The sequence below is a fragment of the Cherax quadricarinatus genome, chromosome 45, assembly GCF_038502225.1.
Source record: "Cherax quadricarinatus isolate ZL_2023a chromosome 45, ASM3850222v1, whole genome shotgun sequence".
NCBI lineage: Eukaryota > Metazoa > Arthropoda > Malacostraca > Decapoda > Parastacidae > Cherax > Cherax quadricarinatus.
The window spans coordinates 11,762,257-11,787,119 of NC_091336.1; the positions used below are offsets into that span (position 1 = coordinate 11,762,257).

Sequence of the window (24,863 nt, forward strand, 5' to 3'; positions counted from 1 at the left end):
TTGGGGAAATAGATGGCAAGTAACATTTGCACCTGAGAAAACGCAAATGATGATCGTCTCTAGGCACCATGATGGTAATGCTGGTGCAGTAGTAAGGATGAATGGGAGGGTGTTGGCACCTGGAGAAGAAAGTGATATCCTTGGGGTGAAATTTGACTCCAAACCATGAAGAACCATGTTGTAAATCTTGCAAACAAAGCAGCCAGGAAGCTTACAGCGCTTCGCCGTATCTCGCATCTACTTGACAGTAGGGGTTGCAAGATTCTGTATGAGGCATAAGTACGCTCGCACCTTGAGTATGCTCCACTTTCTTGGTTTGCCTGCCCCCCCCCATCTGCGACTGCTTGACAGAGTAGAGAACAGAGCAAGACGTCTCATCTCTCGCCTGGACCCATCCTGGATAGATCTGTCATTTCAGCAGAGCCTTCAACATAGGAGGGATGTGGGTGGCCTTACTGTTATGTACAAGGCCAATATTGTCAAAGTACCACACTTGGATCCACTTTGAGGACAGCGTGAAACAAGCTTTTATGCCACAAGAAGGGCAGAAAGCAGCAACTTCACTCTGGCTGTACCCTTCTCCAGAACATCACTCCATCTGAGATCCTATATACCCAGGATGACTTGAGTATGGAACACATTCGTACAGCATAATGTCAACGAGATAAAGTCAGATGATCAAATGAAAATGCTGGCCCACAGATGACTCCAATTTCATCCTGTTCCCTACTTGTATGTCTCATAACAATAAAAATGCTATCAAATGACCTGATGTAGGTAACAGGTCTTAGCTTGCCAATAAAGTTAGGAATCCTTAACCTGTAAATAGCTTGTCAATAAAGCTAGGGATCCTTAACCTTGTCAAACCCTGGGTAAAAAAAAAAAAAAAAAAAAAAAGAGAAAAAGAGAAAGAAAAAGAGAAAGAAAAAGAGAAAGAGAAAGAAAAAGAGAAAGAAAAAGAGAAAGAAAAAGAAAAAAAGAAAGAAAAAGAGAAAGAAAAAGAGAAAAAGAAAGAAAGAGAAAGAAAAAGAGAAAGAAAAAGAGAAAGAAAAAGAGAAAGAAAAAGAGAAAGAAAAAGAAAGAAAAAGAGAAAGAGAAAGAGAAAGAAAAAGAAAGAAAAAGAGAAAAAAAAAGAAAAAAGAAAGAGAAAGAAAAAGAGAAAGAAAAAGAGAAAGAAAAAGAGAAAGAAAAAGAGAAAGAAAAAGAGAAAGAAAAAGAGAAAGAAAAAGAGAAAAAGAGAGAAAGAAAAAGAGAAAAAGAGAGAAAGAAAAAGAGAGAAAGAAAAAGAGAAAGAAAAAGAGAAAGAAAAAGAGAGAAAGAAAAAGAAAGAAAAAGAGAAAGAAGAGAAAGAAAAAGAGAAAGAAAAAAAGAAAAAGAAAGAAAAAGAGAAAGAAAAAAAGAAAAAGAAAGAAAAAGAGAGAAAGAAAAAGAAAGAAAAAAAGAGAAAAAGAAAGATAAAAAGAAAAAGAAAAAGAGAAAAAGAAAAAGATAAAAAGAAAAAGAGAAAGAAAAAGAAAGATAAAAAGAAAAAGAGAAAGAAAGAGAAAAAGATAAAAAGAGAAAGAAAAAGAGAAAAAGAAAAAGAGAAAAAGAAAAAGAGAAAGAAAAAAAGAAAAAGAAAGAAAAAGAGAAAGAAAAAAAGAAAGAAAAAGAAAGAAAAAGAGAGAAAGAAAAAGAAAAAGAGAAAGAAAAAAAGAAAAAAGAAAAAGAGAAAGAAAAAGAGAAAGAAAAAAAGAAAAAGAGAGAAAGAAAAAGAGAAAAAGATAAAGAAAAAGATAAAGAAAAAGAGAAAGAAAAAGAGAAAGAGAAAGAAAAAGAGAAAGAAAAAGAGAAAGAGAAAGAAAGAGAAAGAAAGAGAAAGAAAAAGAAAAAGAAAGAGAAAAAAAAGAAAAAAAGAAAAAGAAAAAGAAAAAGAAAAAGAAAGAAAAAGAGAGAAAGAAAAAGAAAAAGAGAAAGAAAAAGAGAAAGAAAAAGAGAAAGAACAGAAAGAAAAAGAGAAAGAAAAAGAGAAAGAAAAAGAGAAAGAGAGAAAGAAAGAGAGAAAGAGAAAGAGAAAAAAAAGAAAGAAAAAAAGAAAAAGAGAAAGAAAAAGAGAGAAAGAAAGAGAAAGAAAAAGAAAAAGAGAAAGAAAAAGAGAAAGAAAGAGAGAGAAAGAAAGAGAGAGAAAGAGAGAGAAAAAGAGAGAGAAAAAGAGAGAGAGAAAAAGAGAGAAAGAAAAAGAGAGAAAGAAAAAGAGAGAAAGAAAAAGAGAGAAAGAAAAAGAGAGAAAGAAAAAGAGAGAAAGAAAAAGAGGTTACTCTGCTGCTGATCTGTTGTTAAACCTCTCCACTAAGTGGCACCAGTCACTGGATGAATCCAAAGTCAGCTGTGTGGTAGCACTGGACATTGCTGGCGCTTTCGACCGGGTGTGGCACCAGGGCCTCTTAGCAAAACTTCAAGCACTGGGAATTGCAGGCTCTACGCTATGTCTCCTCAGTGATTACCTTCATGGTAGATCTCTAAGTGTAGTTCTCAATGGAACGGAATCAGCAAGGCATCCTATTGGGGCAAGCGTTCCACAAGGAAGTGTGCTGGGTCCACTGTTATGGAATGTCTACTTCAACGACCTTCTTCATCTCATCCCAGAATCACATGCATATGCAGACGACTGTACACTGACATTCACTTATCCAAGAGAAGAAATGCCAGCTGCTCTAAGCTACATCAATCACCAGCTGAGAGCTATATCAGCTTGGGGAAATAGATGGCAAGTAACATTTGCACCTGAGAAAACACAAATGATGATCGTCTCTAGGCACCATGATGGTAATGCTGGTGCAGTAGTAAGGATGAATGGGACGATGTTGGCACCTGGAGAAGAAGTTGATATCCTTGGGGTGAAATTTGACTCCAAACTAACCATGAAGAACCATGTTGTAAATCTTGCAAACAAGGCAGCCAGGAAGCTTACAGCACTTCGCCGTATCTCGCATCTGCTTGACAGTAGGGGTTGCAAGATCCTGTACGAGGCACAAGTACGCTCACACCTTGAGTATGCTCCACTTTCTTGGTTTGCCTGCCCCCCCCTCTCATCTGCGACTGCTTGACAGAGTAGAGAACAGAGCAAGACGTCTCATCTCTCGCCTGGACCCATCCTGGATAGATCTGTCATTTCAGCAGAGCCTTCAACATAGGAGGGATGTGGGTGGCCTTACTGTTATGTACAAGGCCAATATTGTCAAAATACCACACTTGGATCCACTTCGAGGACAGCGTGAAACAAGCTTTTATGCCACAAGACGGGCAGAAAGCAGCAACTTCACTCTGGCTGTACCCTTCTCCAGAACATCACTCCATCTGAGATCATACATACCCAGGATGACTTGAGTATGGAACACATTCGTACAGCATAATGATGTCAACGAGATAACGTCAGTTGATCAAATGAAAATGCTGGCCCACAGATGGCTCCAACTTCATCCTGTTCCCTACTTGTATGTCTCACAACAATAAAAATGCTTTCAAATGAGCTGATGTAGGTAACAGCTCTTAGCTTGCCAATAAAGTTAGGAATCCTTAACCTGTAAATAGCTGTCAATAAAGCTAGGGATCCTTAACCTTGTCAAACCCTGGGTTAAAAAAAAAAAAAAAAAAAAAAAAAAAAAGAAGAAGAGATAAAGAGAAAGAAAAAGAGAGAAAGAAAAAGAGAGAAAGAAAAAGAGAGAAAGAAAAAGAGAGAAAGAAAAAGAGAGAAAGAAAAAGAGAAAGAAAAAGAGAGAAAGAAAAAGAGAAAGAAAAAGAGAGAAAGAAAAAGAGAGAAAGAAAAAGAGAGAAAGAAAAAGAGAGAAAGAAAAAGAGAGAAAGAAAAAGAAAGAAAAAGAGAAAGAGAAAGAAAAAGAGAGAAAGAAAGAGAAAAAAGGGGGGGGGGGAACGGGGAGGAATAGCTCCTAGGATGAATGAAAGGGCCGCAAACCTCCCTCCGCGCCCAAGAGGACCTCAGCACTGCTACTGCGCAGATGCAGCATGGAACCCGTGCCATACCCTACCCTTCATGCCGGCAAACCAGCAATCCGGGATAACAACCTCACATCTGCCGGATATCCACCACAAAGCGTACCTCCTCCTGCCACCATGCCTGGGATCCGAAAGGCAGCCTCCAGAGATATACTCGTCACCCGAAAGGCACCCAAAGAGGGATCGGGACATCCCCAGGCGATCCAGATTCCATGGCAAACTACGCCACCGCCAAGAACCTCAACGGAATGGGATAGACCCTGGTATCCTTCCCCCTACCTAGGAACCAGCATGCCTGTGGAAAGAATCCCACAGGCCAAAAAGAGGAAGGGAATACGGGAGGGACAGGGAGGAAAAGGAGGAAAAGGAAAAGGGAGGATGAGATAGGGAAGGGATGATTGGGGGGTAATTAGGTTTGGCCTGTGAAAGGAGACCAACAGGTCTAATTCCTCAGACCAACAGCCTCTTCACCACACCAAAGAGACCCCCCTTGAAGAGGAGTACCTTGAAAATGAGCTCAAAATAGCAGAAATGTTCTATTTCACTCCACCAATCGCTCTTCTTCCTTCCCACACCCACTTTCCAGTAACCACAAACTTCTGCTGAACACTAATGCTACATTCTTAAACCTACCCCATACACCTTCAACCCCATTGCATATACTCTCACTAGCCCATCTATCCTCCAATAGTTGTTTATATCTTAACCTAACTGCCTCCTCTTCTAGTTTATACACCTCTCTCTTACTTGCTGCTTTTATTTTCCTTGTATCCCATCTACCTTTTACTCTCAGTGTAGCTACAACTAGAAAGTGATCTGATATATCTGTGGCCCCTCTATAAACATGTACATCCTGAAGTCTATTCAACAGTCTTATCTACCAATACATGGTCCAACAAACTACTGTCATTATGCCCTACATCATATCTTGTATAATTATTTATGCTCTTTCTTAAAATACCTATTACCTGTAACTAAACCCCTTTCTATACAAAGTTCAATCAAAGGGCTCCCATTATCATTTACACCTGGCACCCCAAACTTACCTACCACACCCTCTCTAAATGCTTCTCCTACTTAGCATTAAGGTCCCCAACCACAATTCCTCTCTCACTTGGTTCAAAGGTTCCTATACATTCGTTTAACATCTCCCAAAATCTCTCTTTCCTCTACACTCCTCTCTTCTCTAGGTGCATACACACTTATTATGACCCACTTTTCACATCTGACCCTTATTTTAACCACTTGACTGTCACAACCCCAAATCCTGAGGTGTCTCCTGGTGTCACAAAATTCCCCCCCCCCCCAAAAAAAAAAAAAAATAGAGAATCATTTCCCAATTGTAATGACACCAAAAGAACGAAATTTGATGGAAAACTGGCGGAATTACGCGCTCGCAAAGTTAGCGACCTCAGCAATTTTTATGAATTGGGGATTTCACCCACTTTGAGCCCTATTTTCGGCTAATTCCATTGTTCCAGTCGACCAAACTCATAGCTATTTGTTTAGAACTCCATATTTTTATCGTTTGAGTACAAGAAACTGCCCATTTACCAATTTCAACTGCCCAATAATGGTCAGAAATTTGCAATTTGGCCAATTTCACGTGAATTAAAAAATATGACAATTTCAAAATAGGGTCCAGAATGAACAATGCAGACATTCCTGGCTCAAAAAAAAAAAAATTTTTTTTTCTTCATCAGTCACGTCTCCAGGCCCCTCTGATATTACTCTTGCTTTCTATTTTGAATTTTTATTCAAACAAAAAATAGATTTACTGTTATGCAATATTGTAATAATTGTATAAATAATGTCAACCCATTCATGACTGCATATCAGAATGGCTAGTTGGACATTTATTGGATAATGACATCATTTGTTTACCTTTGAACATTGGCAAAAATCAAACATTTCCTGTACTTTGAGTTCCATTTCCAGGTTCTTTTTATAGTAAAACCAATGAAAATCACATCTATTTCTAAATGTTTTCTATTCTATCAAATGAGACCAAGAAAACGAGAATCCAACCATAAATACTATATGAAAATAGACCACAAAGTCGGAGTTTTTTTCCCTCATTATGCACTGCGTGCTGCAGGATTTTTTTTATATGGTGCACACTGACTACACAGACCCATTCTCTCACATGTGGGCCTACCAGCTTTCTCCTGCTTGATTTGAAGCCGCTAGAATTTATGAGTTTATATACATCAAACATGGTGGCTCGTAAGACGTATATATACAACTGAAACAGTCAAAGGGTTAATCCCATTTACAGTGGTCTCTCGATAATCATCAGGCTCGATAGCCTTCCTTTTTGGAAATCGTCGCGTTATTTTTGTCCAAACATTGGCTCGCAAATGGTCGGTAGACTTGCTAATCATCGTTCGTCCTGGACGTGTACTCACGGCTCTGAGCCAGTGTGCCATTGTTTACCAGTGAGCGACGGTCCCTTCACTTGTTCATACAAAATATTTCATAATATTCCATTCATTTTAGTGCTTGCAAGTGCTAAATAAGCTACCATGGCTCCAAAGAAAGCTCCTAGTGTCAAGCCTTTGGTAAAGAAGGTGAGAAATACGATTGAATTTAAGAAAAACATCATTGAACAATATGACAGTGGCGTACGTGAGGCTGAACTGCCCAGGATGTATAACAAATCCCATACAACCATATCTTCCATCATGGCAAAGAAAAAGGAAATCAAGGAAGCTGTTGTTGCTTGGAGAAAATTGTGGCCAAATTGTATCCACAAGAGGGATTTTGAAGGGTTTGTGGCTGACCCTGATGAGTCTGTCAGTTGTGAAATCTATTGTGGCATTGGGGAGCTCCATCGGGTTAGATGAGAGTTCGGAGGATGTGGAAGAGTTGGTGGAGGACAACGAAGAGCTAACCACTTAGGAGCTGCAAGAGCTTCAGCAGGAACAGCAACAGATCGCAGCTCAGAATCTTGCTGCAGAGGAGGAGGAAGAGAGATGGAAGAAGGTGCCTTCTTCAGAAATTAAGGAGATTTTTGAAATGTGGGGTAGGATGGAAAGATTTATGGAGAAACATCACCCTGAAAAGGATGTTGCAAGCCATATCGGCAACTTGTACAGTGACAGAGTCTAGGCCCATTTTAGGGAAGTTTTAAAGAGATGCCATAAACAGAGCTCTCTGGACACTTTTTCTGCGAGACAGGACTTCAGTGACAAGCTGATCCTAGTGGCATTAAGAAACAGAGAAGAGATGTAACCCCAGAAAAGGACTTGGTACCTGAGGTGCTGATGGAAGGAGATTCCCCTTCCAAACAGTAACTAATCCAATCTCTCTCCTCCTCCAGTCTTCCATACACTAAGAAGAATCGCCGATAAAGGTAAGTGTTATGCTGTTAATGTTTGATTCATCATGTCACATTGCATTGTGCATGTACTACATCTATATTTCATGTAAAAATTTTTTTTGTTTTAATACTTCTGGGTGTCAGGAACGGATTAATTGTATTTACATTATTTCTTATGGGGAAAATTTATTCGAAAATCGTCTTTCGATAATTGTTGCACTTCCAGGAACGAATTAACGACGATAAACGAGGGACCACTGTATTTCTCCCCACAAACTCGCCTTCAGCTTTATTTCTCTTAGGGCAAGGACATCCAACTTCTTTTCATTCATAATATCAGCAATCATCTCTTTATATGTATTATTTTTTTTTTTCAACAAGCCAGCTGTATCTCACCAAGGAAGGGTGGCCCAAAAAGAAAACTTAAGTTTCTCTTTTTAAATTAAGTAATTTATACAAGAGAAGGGGTTTCAAGCCCCTTGCCCCTGGCATTTTAGTCACTTCTTACAACACGCATGGCTTACGGAGGAAGAATTCTGTTCCACTTCCCCTTGGAGATAAGAGGAAATAAACAAGAACAAAAACTATGAAGAAAATAGAAGAAAACCCAGAGGAGTGTGTATATATATGCTAGTACATGTATGTGTATTGTGACCTAAGTGTAAGTAGAAGTAGCAAGACGTAACTGAAACCTTCCATGTTTATGAGACAGAAAAAGGACACCAGCAATCCTACCATCATGTAAAACAATTACAGGCTTTCATTTTACACTCGCTTGGCAGGACGGTAGTACCTCCCTGGGTGGTTGTTGTTTACCAGCCTACTACCTAAAATCTCTTTATATAATACATAATAATAATAATATAACACACCCTAGGCAGTAGGCTGGTAGACAGCAACCACCCAGAGAGGTACTACCGTCCTGCCAAGCGAGTGTAAAACGAAAGCCTGTAATTCTTTTACATGATGGTACGATTGCTGGTGTCTTTTGTCTGTCACATAAATATGCAAGCTTACAGGTACGTCTTGGTACTTCTACTTACACTTAGGTCACACTACACATACATATACAGGTCTCCCTCAACATTCGCGAGGGTTAGGGGATCAAGAGCCTCGCGAATGTTGAAAAACCATGAATGTTTGGTGCCCCAATATATTGTAGGGAAATATAATACTGCTTCCTTAACTTGTTGAACCATGAACAATCACAAAATACATCAAAACATCGTAAATTGTACTAAATATATACATGTTATGCTTTAAAAACATGTATGTTATTAAATACCACTGCCTCCACCACTTCCTCAACCACTGCAAGTCCCTACTACCCTCCCTCCGACCCCCCGCAACTGGCAGTCAGCCCTCCCACCACTCAGTGTGGTGAGTGTTTTGTTTGTTCATTATCTGCTATTAAACTACAGTATAAATAATGAAAACCCATTCATGACTGCATACTGGAATGGCAATTCGGACAGGTATTGGACGGTGACATCATGTGTTTACTCTTGAACACAGCAAAGAATCAAACATTTCTGCTACTGCTAATAATAACAATAATAATAATAATAATTTATTTTGATTATTATCACACTGGCCGATTCCCACCAAGGCAGGGTGGCCCGAAAAAGAAAAACTTTCACCATCATTCACTCCATCACTGTCTTGCCAGAAGGGTGCTTTACACTACAGTTTTTAAACTGCAACATTAACACCCCTCCTTCAGAGTGCAGGCACTGTACTTCCCATCTCCAGGACTCAAGTAAGTCCAGCCTGCCGGTTTCCCTGAACCCCTTCATAAATGTTACTTTGCTCACACTCCAACAGCACGTCAAGTATTAAAAACCATTTGTCTCCATTCACTCCGATCAAACACGCTCACGCATACCTGCTGGAAGTCCAAGCCCCTCGCACACAAAACCTCCTTTACCCCCTCTCTCCAACCTTTCCTAGGCCGACCCCTACCCCGCCTTCCTTCCACTACAGACTGATACACTCTTGAAGTCATTCTGTTTCGCTCCATTCTCTCTACATGTCCGAACCACCTAAACAACCCTTCCTCAGCCCTCTGGACAACAGTTTTGGTAATCCCGCACCTCCTCCTAACTTCCAAACTATGAATTCTCTGCATTATATTCACACCACACATTGCCCTCAGACATGACATCTCCACTGCCTCCAGCCTTCTCCTCGCTGCAACATTCATCACCCATGCCTCACACCCATATAAGAGCGTTGGTAAAACTATACTCTCATACATTCCCCTCTTTGCCTCCAAGGACAAAGTTCTTTGTCTCCACAGACTCCTAAGTGCACCACTCACTCTTTTCCCCTCATCAATTCTATGATTCACCTCATCTTTCATAGACCCATCCGCTGACACGTCCACTCCCAAATATCTGAATACATTCACCTCCTCCATACTCTCTCCCTCCAATCTGATATTCAATCTTTCATCACCTAATCTTTTTGTTATCCTCATAACCTTACTCTTTCCTGTATTCACCTTTAATTTTCTTCTTTTGCACACACTACCAAATTCATCCACCAATCTCTACAACTTCTCTTCAGAATCTCCCAAGAGCACAGTGTCATCAGCAAAGAGCAGCTGTGACAACTCCCACTTTGTGTGTGATTCTTTATCTTTTAACTCCACGCCTCTTGCCAAGACCCTCGCATTTACTTCTCTTACAACCCCATCTATAAATATATTAAACAACCATGGTGACATCACACATCCTTGTCTAAGGCCTACTTTTACTGGGAAAAAATTTCCCTCTTTCCTACATACTCTAATTTGAGCCTCACTATCCTCGTAAAAACTCTTCACTGCTTTCAGTAACCTACCTCCTACACCATACACTTGCAACATCTGCCACATTGCCCCCCTATCCACCCTGTCATACGCCTTTTCCAAATCCATAAATGCCACAAAGACCTCTTTAGCCTTATCTAAATACTGTTCACTTATATGTTTCACTGTAAACACCTGGTCCACACACCCCCTACCTTTCCTAAAGCCTCCTTGTTCATCTGCTATCCTATTCTCTGTCTTACTCTTAATTCTTTCAATAATAACTCTACCATACACTTTACCAGGTATACTCAGCAGACTTATCCCCCTATAATTTTTGCACTCTCTTTTATCCCCTTTGCCTTTATACAAAGGAACTATGCATGCTCTCTGCCAATCCCTAGGTACCTTACCCTCTTCCATACATTTATTAAATAATTGCACCAACCACTCCAAAACTATATCCCCACCTGCTTTTAACATTTCTATCTTTATCCCATCAATCCCGGCTGCCTTACCCCCTTTCATTTTACCTACTGCCTCACGAACTTCCCCCACACTCACAACTGGCTCTTCCTCACTCCTACAAGATGTTATTCCTCCTTGTCCTATACACGAAATCACAGCTTCCCTATCTTCATCAACATTTAACAATTCCTCAAAATATTCCCTCCATCTTCCCAATACCTCTAACTCTCTATTTAATAACTCTCCTCTCCTATTTTTAACTGACAAATCCATTTGTTCTCTAGGCTTTCTTAACTTGTTAATCTCACTCCAAAACTTTTTCTTATTTTCAACAAAATTTGTTGATAACATCTCACCCACTCTCTCATTTGCTCTCTTTTTACATTGCTTCACCACTCTCTTAACCTCTCTCTTTCTCTCCATATACTCTTCCCTCCTTGCATCGCTTCTACTTTGTAAAAACTTCTCATATGCTAACTTTCTCCCTTACTACTCTCTTTACATCATCATTCCACCAATCGCTCCTCTTCCCTCCCGCACCCACTTTCCTGTAACCACAAACTTCTGATGAACACTAACACTACATTTTTAAACCTACCCCATACCTCTTCGACCCCATTGCCTATGCTCTCATTTGCCCATCTATCCTCCAATAGCTGTTTATATCTTACCCTAACTGCCTCCTCTTTTAGTTTATAAACCTTCACCTCTCTCTTCCCTGATACTTCTATTCTCCTTGTATCCCATCTACCTTTTACTCTCAGTGTAGCTACAACTAGAAAGTGATCTGATATATCTGTGGCTCCTCTATAAACATGTACATCCTGAAGTCTACTCAACAGTCTTTTATCTACCAATACATAATCCAACAAACTACTGTCATTTCACCCTACATCATATCTTGTATACTTATTTATCCTCTTTTTCTTAAAATATGTATTACCTATAACTAAACCCCTTTCTATACAAAGTTCAGTCAAAGGGCTCCCATTATCATTTACACCTGGCACCCCAAACTTACCTACCACACCCTCTCTAAAAGTTTCTCCTACTTTAGCATTCAGGTCCCCTACCACAATTACTCTCTCACTTGGTTCAAAGGCTCCTATACATTCACTTAACATCTCCCAAAATCTCTCTCTCTCCTCTGCATTCCTCTCTTCTCCAGGTGCATACACGCTTATTATGACCCACTTCTCGCATCCAACCTTTACTTTAATCCACATAATTCTTGAATTTACACATTCATATTCTCTTTTCTCCTTCCATAACTGATCATTCAACATTACTGCTACCCCTTCCTTTGCTCTAACTCTCTCAGATACTCCAGATTTAATCCCATTTATTTCCCCCCACTGAAACTCCCCTACCCCCTTCAGCTTTGTTTCGCTTAGGGCCAGGACATCCAACTTCTTTTCATTCATAACATCAGCAATCATCTGTTTCTTGTCATCCGCACTACATCCACGCACATTTAAGCATTTAATAATAATAATAATACGATATAATTGAAGAAGGAAATTGTACAAAAATACGAGGGAGTGGTTGACACATCGTCAGTGTGGCTTTGTTTATGCTGGAGTGAACATTAGTCTCCCTGCTCTTCCAAACATTTCACAATAATTCAGCGGTTGAGGCAGTGGTATTTATTAACATATATGTTATAAATAATAATAGTACATATTATTAATAACATGTATTATTATTATTAATACCACTGCCTCAACCACTGCCTCAATCGCTTCCCCAAGAGCTGCCTCACCCACTGCCTCAATCGCTTCCTCAACAGCTGCCTCAACTACTGCTTCAATCGCTTCCTGAACAGCTGCCTCACCCACTGCCTCAACAGTTGCCTCAACCGCTTCAACAGCTGCCTCACCCACTGCCTCAATCGCTGCCTCAACAGGCGCCTCACCCACTGCCTCAACAGCTGCCTCAATCGCTGCCTCGCCCACTGCCTCAATCGCTGCCTCAACAGCTGCCTCAATCGCTGCCTCAACAGCTGCCTCAATCACTGCCACCACCACTCCAGTTGCACTCAATCTACAAGCACCAAACACAATGAATTATTGTGAAATGTTTGGAAGAGCAGGGAGACTAATATTCACTCCAGCATAAACAAAGCCATACTGACGATGTGTCAACCACTCCCTCGTATTTTTGTACAATTTCCTTCTTCAATTATATCGTATTTATTATTATTTTTATTATTATTATTATTATTATTACTACTACTATTGTCATTATTAGCAGTAGCAGAAATGTTTGATTCTTTGCTGTGTTCAAGAGTAAACACATGATGTCACAGTCTAATACCTGTCCGAATAGCCATTCCAATATGCAGTCATGAATGGGTTTACATTATTTATACTGTAGTTTAATAGCAAATAATGAACAAACAAAACACTCACCACACTGAGTGGTGGGAGGGCTGACTGCCAGTTGCGGGGGTCCGTGGGAGGGTAGTAGGGACTCGCAGGTGGCGGGAAATTTAAATATGATTTGGCAGCTGGGAATTTGGCGGTTGGGAATTCGCGAATGTGTGAAGCCCACGAAAGCTGAAAACGTGAATGTTGAGGGAGACCCGTACATGTACAAGCATATACATACACACCCCTCTGGGTTTTCTGCTATTTTCTTTCTAGTTCTTGTTTATTTCCTCTTATCTCCATGAGGAAGTGGAAAAGAATTCTTCCTCCGTAAGCCATGCGTGCTGTAAGAGGCGACTAAAATGCCAGGGGCAAGGGGCTAGTAACACCCCCCTTTTTTTCAACAAGTCGGCTGTCTCCCACCGAGGCAGGGTGACCCAAAAAGAAAGAAAATCCCCAAAAAGAAAATACTTTCATCATCATTCAACACTTTCACCTCACTCACACATAATCACTGTTTTTGCAGAGGTGCTCAGAAGACAACAGTTTAGAAGCATATACGTATAAAGATACACAACATATCCCTCCAAACTGCTAATATCCCGAACCCCTCCTTTACAGTGCAGGCATTGTACTTCCCATTTCCAGGACTAAAGTCCGGCTATATAAAAATAACCGGTTTCCCTAAATCCCTTCACTAAATATTATCCTGCTCACACTCCAACAGATCGTCAGGTCCCAAATACCATTCGTCTCCATTCACTCCTATTGAACACGCTCATGCACGCCTGCTGGAAGTCCAAGTCCCTCGCCCACAAAACCTCCCTTACCCCTTCCCTCCAACCTTTTCAAGGACGACCCCTACCCCGCCTTCCTTCTCCTACCGATTTAAATGCTCTCCATGTAATTCTACTCTGATCCGTTCTCTCTAAATGACCAAACCACCTCAACAATCCATCTTCAGCCCTCTGACTAATACACCTACCATCCGACTTACGACCACCTGACGTATGACCGTGTTTTTTATGCCAAATTTCTGGGAAATAAACAATTACAGTGGACCCCCGCATAACGATCACCTCCGAATGCAACCAATTATGTAAGTGTATTTATGTAAGTGCGTTTGTACATGTATGTTTGGGGGTCTGAAATGGACTAATCTACTTCACAATATTCCTTATGGGAACAAATTCGGTCAGTACTGGCACCTGAACATACTTCTGGAGTGAAAAAATATTGTTAACCGGGGGTCCACTGTATTTGTGTTGTACACAGTGTTTATCCTAAACCTTACAGTATAAAATACAGTACTAACAACATAAAAAGTAAAGTAAAACATGAAATACCAAAATAAAACAATAAAATGAAGTCATTAAAAAATGTTTTGTTGATATTCAGCAGTAAAGTTCGACTTAAGACCATTTCGACTTACGACCGGTTTCTCAGAACCGAACTTGGTTGTAAGTCGGATGGTAGGTGTACTTTTATTAATTCCACACTTCCTAATTTCCACACTCCAAATTTTCTGCATAGTATTTACACCACACATTGCCCTTAGACAGGACATCTCCACTGCCTCCAACCGCCTCCTCACTGCTGCATTCACAACCCAAGCTTCACACCCATATAAGTGTGTTGGTACTACTATACTTTCATACATTCCCTTCTTTGCCTCCATAGATAACGTTTTTTGACTCCACATATACCTCAACGCACCACTCACCTTTTTTCCCTCATCAATTCTATGAAAAATATCATCCTTCATAAATCCATCTGCCGACACGTCAACTCCCAAGCATCTGAAAACATTCACTTCTTCCATACTCCTCCTCCCCAATTTGATATCCAATTTTTCTTTATCTAAATCATTTGATACCCTCATCACCTTACTCTTTTCTATGTTCACTTTCAACTTTCTACCTTTACACACACTCCCAAACTCATCCACTAACATTTGCAATTTTTCTTTAGAATCTCCCATAAGCACAGTATCATCAGCGAAAAGTAACTGTCAATTCCCATTTTGTATTCGATTCCCCATAATTTAATCCCACCCCTCTCCCGAACACCCTAGCATTTACTTCTTTTACAACCCCATCTATAAATATATTAAACAACCATGGTGACATTACACATCCCTGTCTAAGACCTACTTTTACCGGGAAGTAGTCTCCCTCTCTTCTACACACACTAACCTGAGCCTCACTATCCTCATAAAAACTCTTTACAGCATTTAGTAACTTACCACCTATTCCATGTACTTGCAACATCTGCCACATTGCTCCCCTATCCACTCTATCATATGCCTTTTCTAAATCCATAAATGCAATAAAAACTTCCCTACCTTTATCTAAATACTGTTCGCATATATGCTTTAATGTAAACATTTGATCTACACATCCCCTACCCACTCTGAAACCTCCTTGCTCATCCGCAATTCTACATTCTGTCTTACCTCTAATTCTTTCAATAACAACCTTACCGTACACTTTTCCTGGTATACTCAGTAAACTTATTCCTCAATAATTTTTACAATCTCTTTTGTCCCCCTTCCCTTTATATAAAGGGACTATACATGCTCTCTGCCAATCCCTAGGTACCTTCCCCTCTTTCATACATTTATTAAACAAAAGTACCAACCACTCCAACACTATATCCCCCCCTGCTTTTAACATTTCTGTCATGATCCCATTAGTTCCAGCTGCTTTACCCCCTTTCATTCTACGTAATGCCTCACATACCTCCCCCCCACTTACATTCTGCTCTTCTTCACTCCTAAAAGATGTATACCTCCCTGGCCAGTGCATGAAATTACCGCCTCCCTTTCTTCAACATTTAAAAAGTTCCTCAAAATATTCTCGCCATCTACCTAATACCTCCCTCTCCCCATCTACTAACTCCCCTACTCTGTTTTTAACTGACAAATCCATACGTTCCCTAGGCTTTCACTCCAAATTTTTTTGTTATTTTCATTAAAATTTCTTGACAGTGCCTCTCCCACTATCACCTGCTCTCTTTTTGTACTCTCTCACCACTCTTCACCTTTCTTTTACTCTCCATATACTCTGCTCTTCTTATAACACTTCTGCTTTGTAAAAATCTCTCATAAGCTAACTTTTTCTCTTTTATCACACCCTTTACTTCATCATTCCACCAATCACTCCTCTTTCCTCCTTCCCCCACCCTCCTATAACCACAAACCTCTGCCCCACATTCTAATACTGCATTTTTAAAACTCGTCCAACCCTCTTCATCCCCCCACTACTCATCTTTGCACTAGCCCACCTTTCTGCCAATAGTCGCTTATATCTCACCCGAACTTCCTCCTCCCTTAGTTTATACACTTTCACTTCCCTCCTACTTCTTGTTGCCACTTTCCTCTTGTCCCATCTACCTCTTACTCTAACTGTAGCTACAACTAAATAATGATCAGATATATCAGTTGCCCCTCTATAAATATATACATCCTGGAGCCTACCCATTAACCTTTTATCCACCAATACATAATCTAACAAACTACTTTCATTACGTGCTACATCATACCTTGTATATTTATTTATCCTCTTTTTCATAAAATATGTATTACTTATTACCAAATCTCTCTACACAGCTCAATTAAAGGCTCCCCATTTACATTTACCCCTGGCACCCCAAATTTACCTACTACTCCCTCCACAACATTTTTACCCACTTTAGCACAGAAATTCCCAACCACAAGTACTCTCACACTTGGTTCAAAACTCCCCATGCATTCACTCAACATTTCCCAAAATCTCTCTCTCTCCTCTACACTTCTCTCTTCTCCAGGTGCATATATGGTTACTATAACTCACTTTTCACATCCAACCTTTATTTTACTCCACATAATCGTTGAGTTAATACATTCATAGTCCCTCTTTTCCTGCCATATCTTATCCTTCAACATTATTGCTACTCCTTCTTTAGCTCTAACTATTTCAAACCCCTGACCTAATGCCATTTATTCCTCTCCACTGAAACTCCCACCCCTTTCAGCTTTGTTTCACTTAAAGCCAGGACATCCAGCTTCTTCTCATTCATAACATCCACAATCATCTCTTTCTTATCATTTGCACAACATCCACGCACATTCAGACTTCCCACTTTGACAATTTTCTTCTTCTTATTCTTTAGTAATCTTTACAGGAAAAGGGGTTACTAGCCCATTGTTCCCGGCATTTTAGTTGACTTTTACAACACGCATGGCTTACGGAGGAAAGATTCTTATTCCACTTCCCCATGGATATAAAAGAAAAGGTAATAAGACCAAGAACTATTAAGATAAAATCAAAGAAAACTCAGATGAGTGTGTATAAATAAACGTGTAAATGTATGTGTAATGTGACCTAAGTGTAAGTAGAAGTAGCAAGACATACCTGTAATCTTGCATATTTATGAGAGACAAAAGACACCAGCAATCCTATCATCATGTAAAACAATTACAGGCTTTCGTTTTACACTCACTTGGCAGGACGGTAGTACCTCCCTGGGTGGTTGCTGTCTACCAACCTACTACCTACATATGATAGGATTTTACAGAAAATTCTGTAAAAATATCTCATATTGTAGCCCCTCTTTACCTCACCTACCAGTCACAAAGTTCCCTTTATTTGGACCCCAGAATGTCAAAATGCTTTTACGAAAGCAAAAAAGATTACTGCATACTGCACCCATTCTTTCGTCTCCAGACTTTTCCGAATCTTTTCCATTACAAGTTGATGCTTGCGAGTCTGGGGTTGGAGCATTACTTTTGCAAGCCGGGGACGATGGGTTGCAGCCTGTGGCCTATTTCTCAGCCAGGTACCAGCCTCACCAGAGGGCATACTCTACAATTGAGAAAGAAGCTCTCACACTGGTACTGGCCTTGGAGCACTTCAATGTTTACGTGGGTCAAACTTTGCAGATGTCACAATCTATAGTGACCACAACCCTCTGGTGTATCTTCAAGGAATGAAGAACCACAATATGAGGCTCATGAGGTGGAGTCTCAGGTTGCAGCCCTATTAGATACGAATCATACATATAGCTGGCAAAGAAAATATATTGGTTGACTGTCTTTCAAGATATTAAAAATGTATTTGGGACCTTTGATAACAAATAAGCTCTCTTTTTTTTCCCCCTTTTGTATATACTGAGTATTTTTTTTTTTTTTTTTAGCGAGGGGATGCCCTGCTTCCATCCGCAGGTATCTTGGACCTACGTTAGCCCTACTGTCTAGCTCTGAGTTTAGAGTTTGGCTTTATGTTGTGAGTAAAGTTGAGCTCTACCTAAGAGTTGGATGGCTGAGAGGAAAGGCGGTCCCATGATATTGTGCCATAGGGCACGGTTACCAATTGGAAGTGGAAGCCTAGTCCTGAGGCTATTCAGGGTGGGGGTGTTGCATGCAAAGAGTATGTACCCTTTATTCGGAGCATGTGAACACACTCATAAAAGGCTACCTCCCAACCAGTGAACCAGGTAGCTAAGTATTTGATGATTTTGGGGCCCCATCGTCAAATCAGCACCTAGGTTCAGCCAATCCTACTGTGGAACTGGCAATTGTGTAGGTGACATGGACACCATTCTCATTCTCACCCTTGTCATTTTCACCCAACTGCTGGTTGAACACAGTCGTCCGTTCTGTCTCCAGGCTGTCTGCCTTTGTTAACCATGTTGTACACAGACGAGCCTGGTCCATGGCCGGGCTCTGAGAGTAGTTAAACTCTCGAAACTCTTCAAAGGTATCAACATCATAGAAGTTCAAACAAGTATTAACGCAGAGTTAGGGAACTGCATCACTAATGTTAGAGACAGGATGTACCGCAAGTTTAATTTTAACAACCACAGAATTGACCGGGAAAAAAATTAACCAAGAACTATCAGACATATCCTGGGAATTAGATGTGAGCACTAAATCCCCACCAGTGACTACGTACGCTGAATACAGAAGCATACAAGGTATATATGAAGCACGTACAGGAGGCCCTCCAAATTCGCGAGGGTTAGGGGATCAAGAACCTCATGAATCTTGAAAATTCACAAAAGTTTGGGGCACAAATATGATGTAGGGAAATATAATACAGTACTGTAGAGTTCGTGAATGTTTTGATGTGCAAATATATTGAAGGAAAATATAACAGCATTTACTTAGCCTAACAATACTGCTTCCTTAACCTACTGAACCACAATCATAAAACACATGAAAACATCCTAAAATATTGTATATACATATTATGGTTTAATAAATAATGAACAAACAAAACACTCACCACTCGTAAGGTTAGGCAGATGAACTCTGACGACTTGTGATGATGACAATGACTATGTTGGTGGTGATAGTTAGCCATGCAGTTATTGATGAGTTGAATGGAGATTATATGGAGTGTAACTACATGGCATGGTTAGTCTAGTGTGTGGATTCTAACTCTTCACTGCCAGGGTCACTGCAGACATCGCTAGTCAGAGTTAGCAATGAAGTCAGATTCTGCCACGGGTTGAGGCTCAGGTGAGGCGGTAGGGGTAGCAGCAGGGGTAGTGGCAGGCTTCCTTGTGAAGAACATTGTGATGGGCAACAGACCATTTCCTCTTCATATCTAAGGAGTTTTGTAGGGAATTATCCTCCTATCATTATCGCTCATCACCTTCAAAGCCTCCAACATCGATGGGTCTATATCTTAAAAAAAATTGAGCTGTGCTGTCATTCTCACTGCTTGCCCTAGTTTTTCAAGGGTGAGGGCTTGAGGTTGACTGGCCTCAGCAGCACACTTATTCTTCATCGTCATTCTCTGCCTGCACAATCTCCAACAATTCATCATCATTTAGGTCCAGTGAATTTTCATCAACCAGCTCTCTCACCTCGCCCTCCTGCATATCCTCGAACCCTTCACCACCAACTAGCCTTGTTAACTCCACAGACTTCCTGGCGGGCTGCCAGTTGATGGGGTACGAGGGAGGGTAGCAGGGACGTGGCGGGAAGCATTTTCCTGTACTTTTCCCCACATTTGTTTGGTATATATGATTGAGTGGCTGGGGATTTGCGTATGTTTGAAGCTCGTGAAAGTGGAATTCACGAAGGTGAAGGGCTATTTGCACCACTGAGGATACCCAGATGATGATCAGATATAGAAAGAGTGTAGGAGATGGTACAGAAGAAAACGGGTTACTGAATTGCTTAAAAACACATGTCACAACCGAATTAAAGCAAAAATTTAGGATGTCATACCTAAGAGAAGAAGTCCAAAGGGAACAAAGGGCCATACAGGATATTGCAAGAAACCCAAAATATTTCTATTCCTATGCAAAATCCAAGCTAAGAACTACCTGTAGAATTCGATCATTATTGAGAGGAGATTCATATACTGACGAACAGAAAATGAGTGAAATCCTAAAAGAACAGTACGAGTCGGTGTTCAGTAACCCACTACATGACAGCAAGGTAGAAAATGCAGAAATATTTTTCACTCCAGCAGAAGGCTGCACAGACCAACTGGCATTAGTACAAATCCCATAGATTTTGAAAAAGAAATGGATAACATGCCTAGTCACTTAGCACCTGGACCTGATTCATGGAATGCCCTATTTATAAAGACGTGTAAAGTACCACTAGCACAAGCCCTTGGTATTCTTTGGAGGAAGAGCTTAGATCTAGGTGAAATACCGGAGGCCTTAGAGAGTGCAGACATAGCTCTGGTGCACAAGGGAGGTAGTAAAGCTAAAAATTACAGACCAGAAGCCCTAACTTCTCACATCATAAAAGTCTTTGAAAGAGTGATGAGATGGCAGATTACAAATTTCATGGGCCAGCACAACCCAAACCAGTATCGTTTTACAGCAGGACGATCATGCCTGTCACAGCTGCTGAGCCATTATGACAAAATTACAGAGGCGTTGGAACACAACCAAAATGCTGATGCAATCTACACAGATTTTGCAAAGGTGTTTGACAAATGCGATCATGAAGTGATAGCACACAAAATAAGGGCCATGGGCATTACAGTGAAGGTAGGCAGATGGATTTTCGAGTTCCTAACACAGAACACAAAAAGTAGTAGTAAACAGAGCAAGATCCAGCATTAGCAAGGTAAAAAGCTCAGTGCCCCAAGGCACTGTCCTGGCACCTCTGCTGTTTCTCATCCTCATGGCAGACACAGATAAGAACACCCATCATTTGCAGATATATATATATATATATATATATATATATATATATATATATATAAAAAAAAAAAAAAAAAAAAAAAAAAAAAAAAAAAAAAAAAAAAAAAAAAAAAAAAAAAAACTTTACAGCGAACAGTTCGTAGGAGTCTAGAAGGGACTTGTGCAATGTTAGTTTTCTCTGTTGTTCAAGGTTTTCTCAAGGTTATTCAAGGGTTTTGCATTTAATTTACTATTACACTGTGCATTCTATGGTATAATTAACTATTCTTGTGCTTAAAAAAAAAAAAAAAACACACACAGTTAGTAGGGGTCTTGTCTGGAATGGATTAATCGTATTTCCACACAATTCAATGGGGAAATTAGGTTTGGGTCATGACCAAATCAGGTCATGAACAGAGTTTTGAAACGAATTATGGTCGTGACCAGAGGTTCCAACATTATGTGGACATGAAGCACGAGTTGTGAGGGTTGCAACAAATAAGCTGGAGGCAGTGGGTATGTCATGTCTGAGGGCAATGTGCAGTGTGAATATGTAGAGAATCCATAGCTTGGAAATTAGGTGGTGTGGGGATTTCTAAAAGTATTATCCAGAGGGATGAGGAAGGGGTTGAGATGGTTTGGACATTTAGAAAGGATGGAATGAAGCAGAATGACTTGGAAGGTGTATAAATCTGTAGTGGAAGGAAGGCAGGGTAGGGGTTGTCCTAGGAAAGGAAGTTTTTGTGTGCGAGGAGCTTAGACTTCCAGCAAGCATGCGTGAGCACATTAGACAGGAGCGAGTGAAGGCAAATGGTTTTTATGACTTGACGTGCTGTTGTGGTGAGAGGCAAAATAACATTTATGAAAGGATTCAGGGAAACTGGTTAGCCAGACTTGAGTTCTGGAGGTGGGATGTACAGTGCCTACACTCTGGAAAGGTGGAGATATGTTTTTTAACTGCAGTATGGGCATGCCTCTGGCAAGACTGTGATGGAGTGAATGATGAAAATGTTTCTTCTTTTTCAGGTCACCCTGCATGTGTGGGAAACAGCTGATTTGTTAAAAAAAAAAAAATGAAGGAAAAGGGGACAAAAGAGCAAAAATTATACAGGAATAAGCCTGTTGAGTATACCAGTTAAAGTGTATGGTAGAGTTATTGTTATTTAAAGAGTTAAGGATAAGACGTAGAGCAGGATTTCAGATGAACAAGGTGGTTTTAGGAAGGATAAGGATGTGAAGAATAGGCGTTTACACTGAACCATACAAATGATTTATTTTATTTATTTATTTTTTTTTTTTTATTATCACACCGGCCGATTCCCACCAAGGCAGGGTGGCCCGAAAAAGAAAAACTTTCACCATCATTCACCCCATCACTGTCTTGCCAGAAGGGTGCTTTACACTACAGTTTTTAAACTGCAACATTAACACCCCTCCTTCAGAGTGCAGGCACTGTACTTCCCATCTCCAGGACTCAAGTCCGGCCTGCCGGTTTCCCTGAATCCCTTCATAAATGTTACTTTGCTCACACTCCAACAGCACGTCAAGTATTAAAAACCATTTGTCTCCATTCACTCCTATCAAACACGCTCACGCATGCCTGCTGGAAGTCCAAGCCCCTCGCACACAAAACCTCCTTTACCCCCTCCCTCCAACCCTTCCTAGGCCGACCCCTACCCCGCCTTCCTTCCACTACAGACTGATACACTCTTGAAGTCATTCTGTTTCGCTCCATTCTCTCTACATGTCCGAACCACCTCAACAACCCTTCCTCAGCCCTCTGGACAACAGTTTTGGTAATCCCGCACCTCCTCCTAACTTCCAAACTACGAATTCTCTGCATTATATTCACACCACACATTGCCCTCAGACATGACATCTCCACTGCCTCCAGCCTTCTCCTCGCTGCAACATTCATCACCCACGCTTCACACCCATATAAGAGCGTTGGTAAAACTATACTCTCATACATTCCCCTCTTTGCCTCCAAGGACAAAGTTCTTTGTCTCCACAGACTCCTAAGTGCACCACTCACTCTTTTTCCCTCATCAATTCTATGATTCACCTCATCTTTCATAGACCCATCCGCTGACACGTCCACTCCCAAATATCTGAATACGTTCACCTCCTCCATACTCTCTCCCTCCAATCTGATATTCAATCTTTCATCACCTAATCTTTTTGTTATCCTCATAACCTTACTCTTCCTGTATTCACCTTTAATTTTCTTCTTTTGCACACCCTAAGGCAGCCGGGATTGATGGGATAAAGATAGAAATGTTAAAAGCAGGTGGGGATATAGTTTTGGAGTGGTTGGTGCAATTATTTAATAAATGTATGGAAGAGGGTAAGGTACCTAGGGATTGGCAGAGAGCATGCATAGTTCCTTTGTATAAAGGCAAAGGGGATAAAAGAGAGTGCAAAAATTATAGGGGGATAAGTCTGTTGAGTGTACCTGGTAAAGTGTATGGTAGAGTTATAATTGAAAGAATTAAGAGTAAGACGGAGAATAGGATAGCAGATGAACAAGGAGGCTTTAGGAAAGGTAGGGGGTGTGTGGACCAGGTGTTTACAGTGAAACATGTAAGTGAACAGTATTTAGATAAGGCTAAAGAGGTCTTTGTGGCATTTATGGATTTGGAAAAGGCGTATGACAGGGTGGATAGGGGGGCAATGTGGCAGATGTTGCAAGTGTATGGTGTAGGAGGTAGGTTACTGAAAGCAGTGAAGAGTTTTTACGAGGATAGTGAGGCTCAAGTTAGAGTATGTAGGAAAGAGGGAAATTTTTTCCCAGTAAAAGTAGGCCTTAGACAAGGATGTGTGATGTCACCGTGGTTGTTTAATATATTTATAGATGGGGTTGTAAGAGAAGTAAATGCGAGGGTCTTGGCAAGAGGCGTGGAGTTAAAAGATAAAGAATCACACACAAAGTGGGAGTTGTCACAGCTGCTCTTTGCTGATGACACTGTACTCTTGGGAGATTCTGAAGAGAAGTTGCAGAGATTGGTGGATGAATTTGGTAGGGTGTGCATACAAATGAATAGTATTTAAATAAGGGTAAGGAAGTTTTCACTGCATTTATGGCTTTAGAAAGGCATATGAAAGGGTGGATAACAGCAATGTGGCAAAAGTTGGATATGTATGGAATAGATGGTAAGTTACTTAAAGCAGTTAAAGTGTTTTTATAAAGATAGTGAGGCTCAGATAAGGATATGTAGGAGAGAGGGAAATTATTTTCCAGTAAAATTAGGCCTTAGACAGGGATGTGTGATGTCACCATAAACAATGTTAAGAGTGTTGAGGAGAGGTGTGGGATAAGTTTTTTGTTAACACACAGTCTCCCACGGAGGTAGGGCGATTACAAAATAGAGAATCTAATACAAAGTGAGAGTTATCATACTTGCTTTTTGACAATGACATGGTGCATTTGGGAGATTGTGAAGAGAAGGTGCAAAGGTTGGTAGATAAATTTGGAAAGGTATGAACAAGAAGAAACTTAAGAGTAATAATAAGAGAGAGCAAGATGATGAGGGTAACAAAAAAATCAAGGTATGAAAGATAGGATAATAAAATAAAATACTGTACTAACCAAATTTGGAGAGCCCTGGTATGGTTCATCAGTGGCCGATTTGTATAATAGACGTTTTCGTCTTTGTACCCGAGGTTTTTCATTGTTATCTTGAGGGGGTTCGGTGTTCTCTGCACTATTTGCAAGGCTGTAAAAAGGATTTATTATTAACCAAGGAGCATGTGTAAATCAAAATTTTTAAAGCATTAGTTTTTAACC

The 24,863-nt window shown here is 40.4% G+C and overlaps 1 protein-coding gene across 4 annotated transcripts in view; it reads right to left on the bottom strand.

Moving 5' to 3' along the window:
• LOC128694842 (kinesin-like protein KIF20B) overlaps positions 1-24,863 on the bottom strand; it is a 276,960-nt gene that overhangs the window by 12,637 nt on the left and 239,460 nt on the right. For all 4 annotated transcript variants that reach the window (XM_070094293.1, XM_070094292.1, XM_053785169.2 and 1 more), the window contains exon 33: positions 24,666-24,792. In XM_070094293.1, coding sequence (XP_069950394.1) covers positions 24,666-24,792 — 127 coding nt within the window. The remainder of the gene's footprint in view (positions 1-24,665; positions 24,793-24,863) is intronic.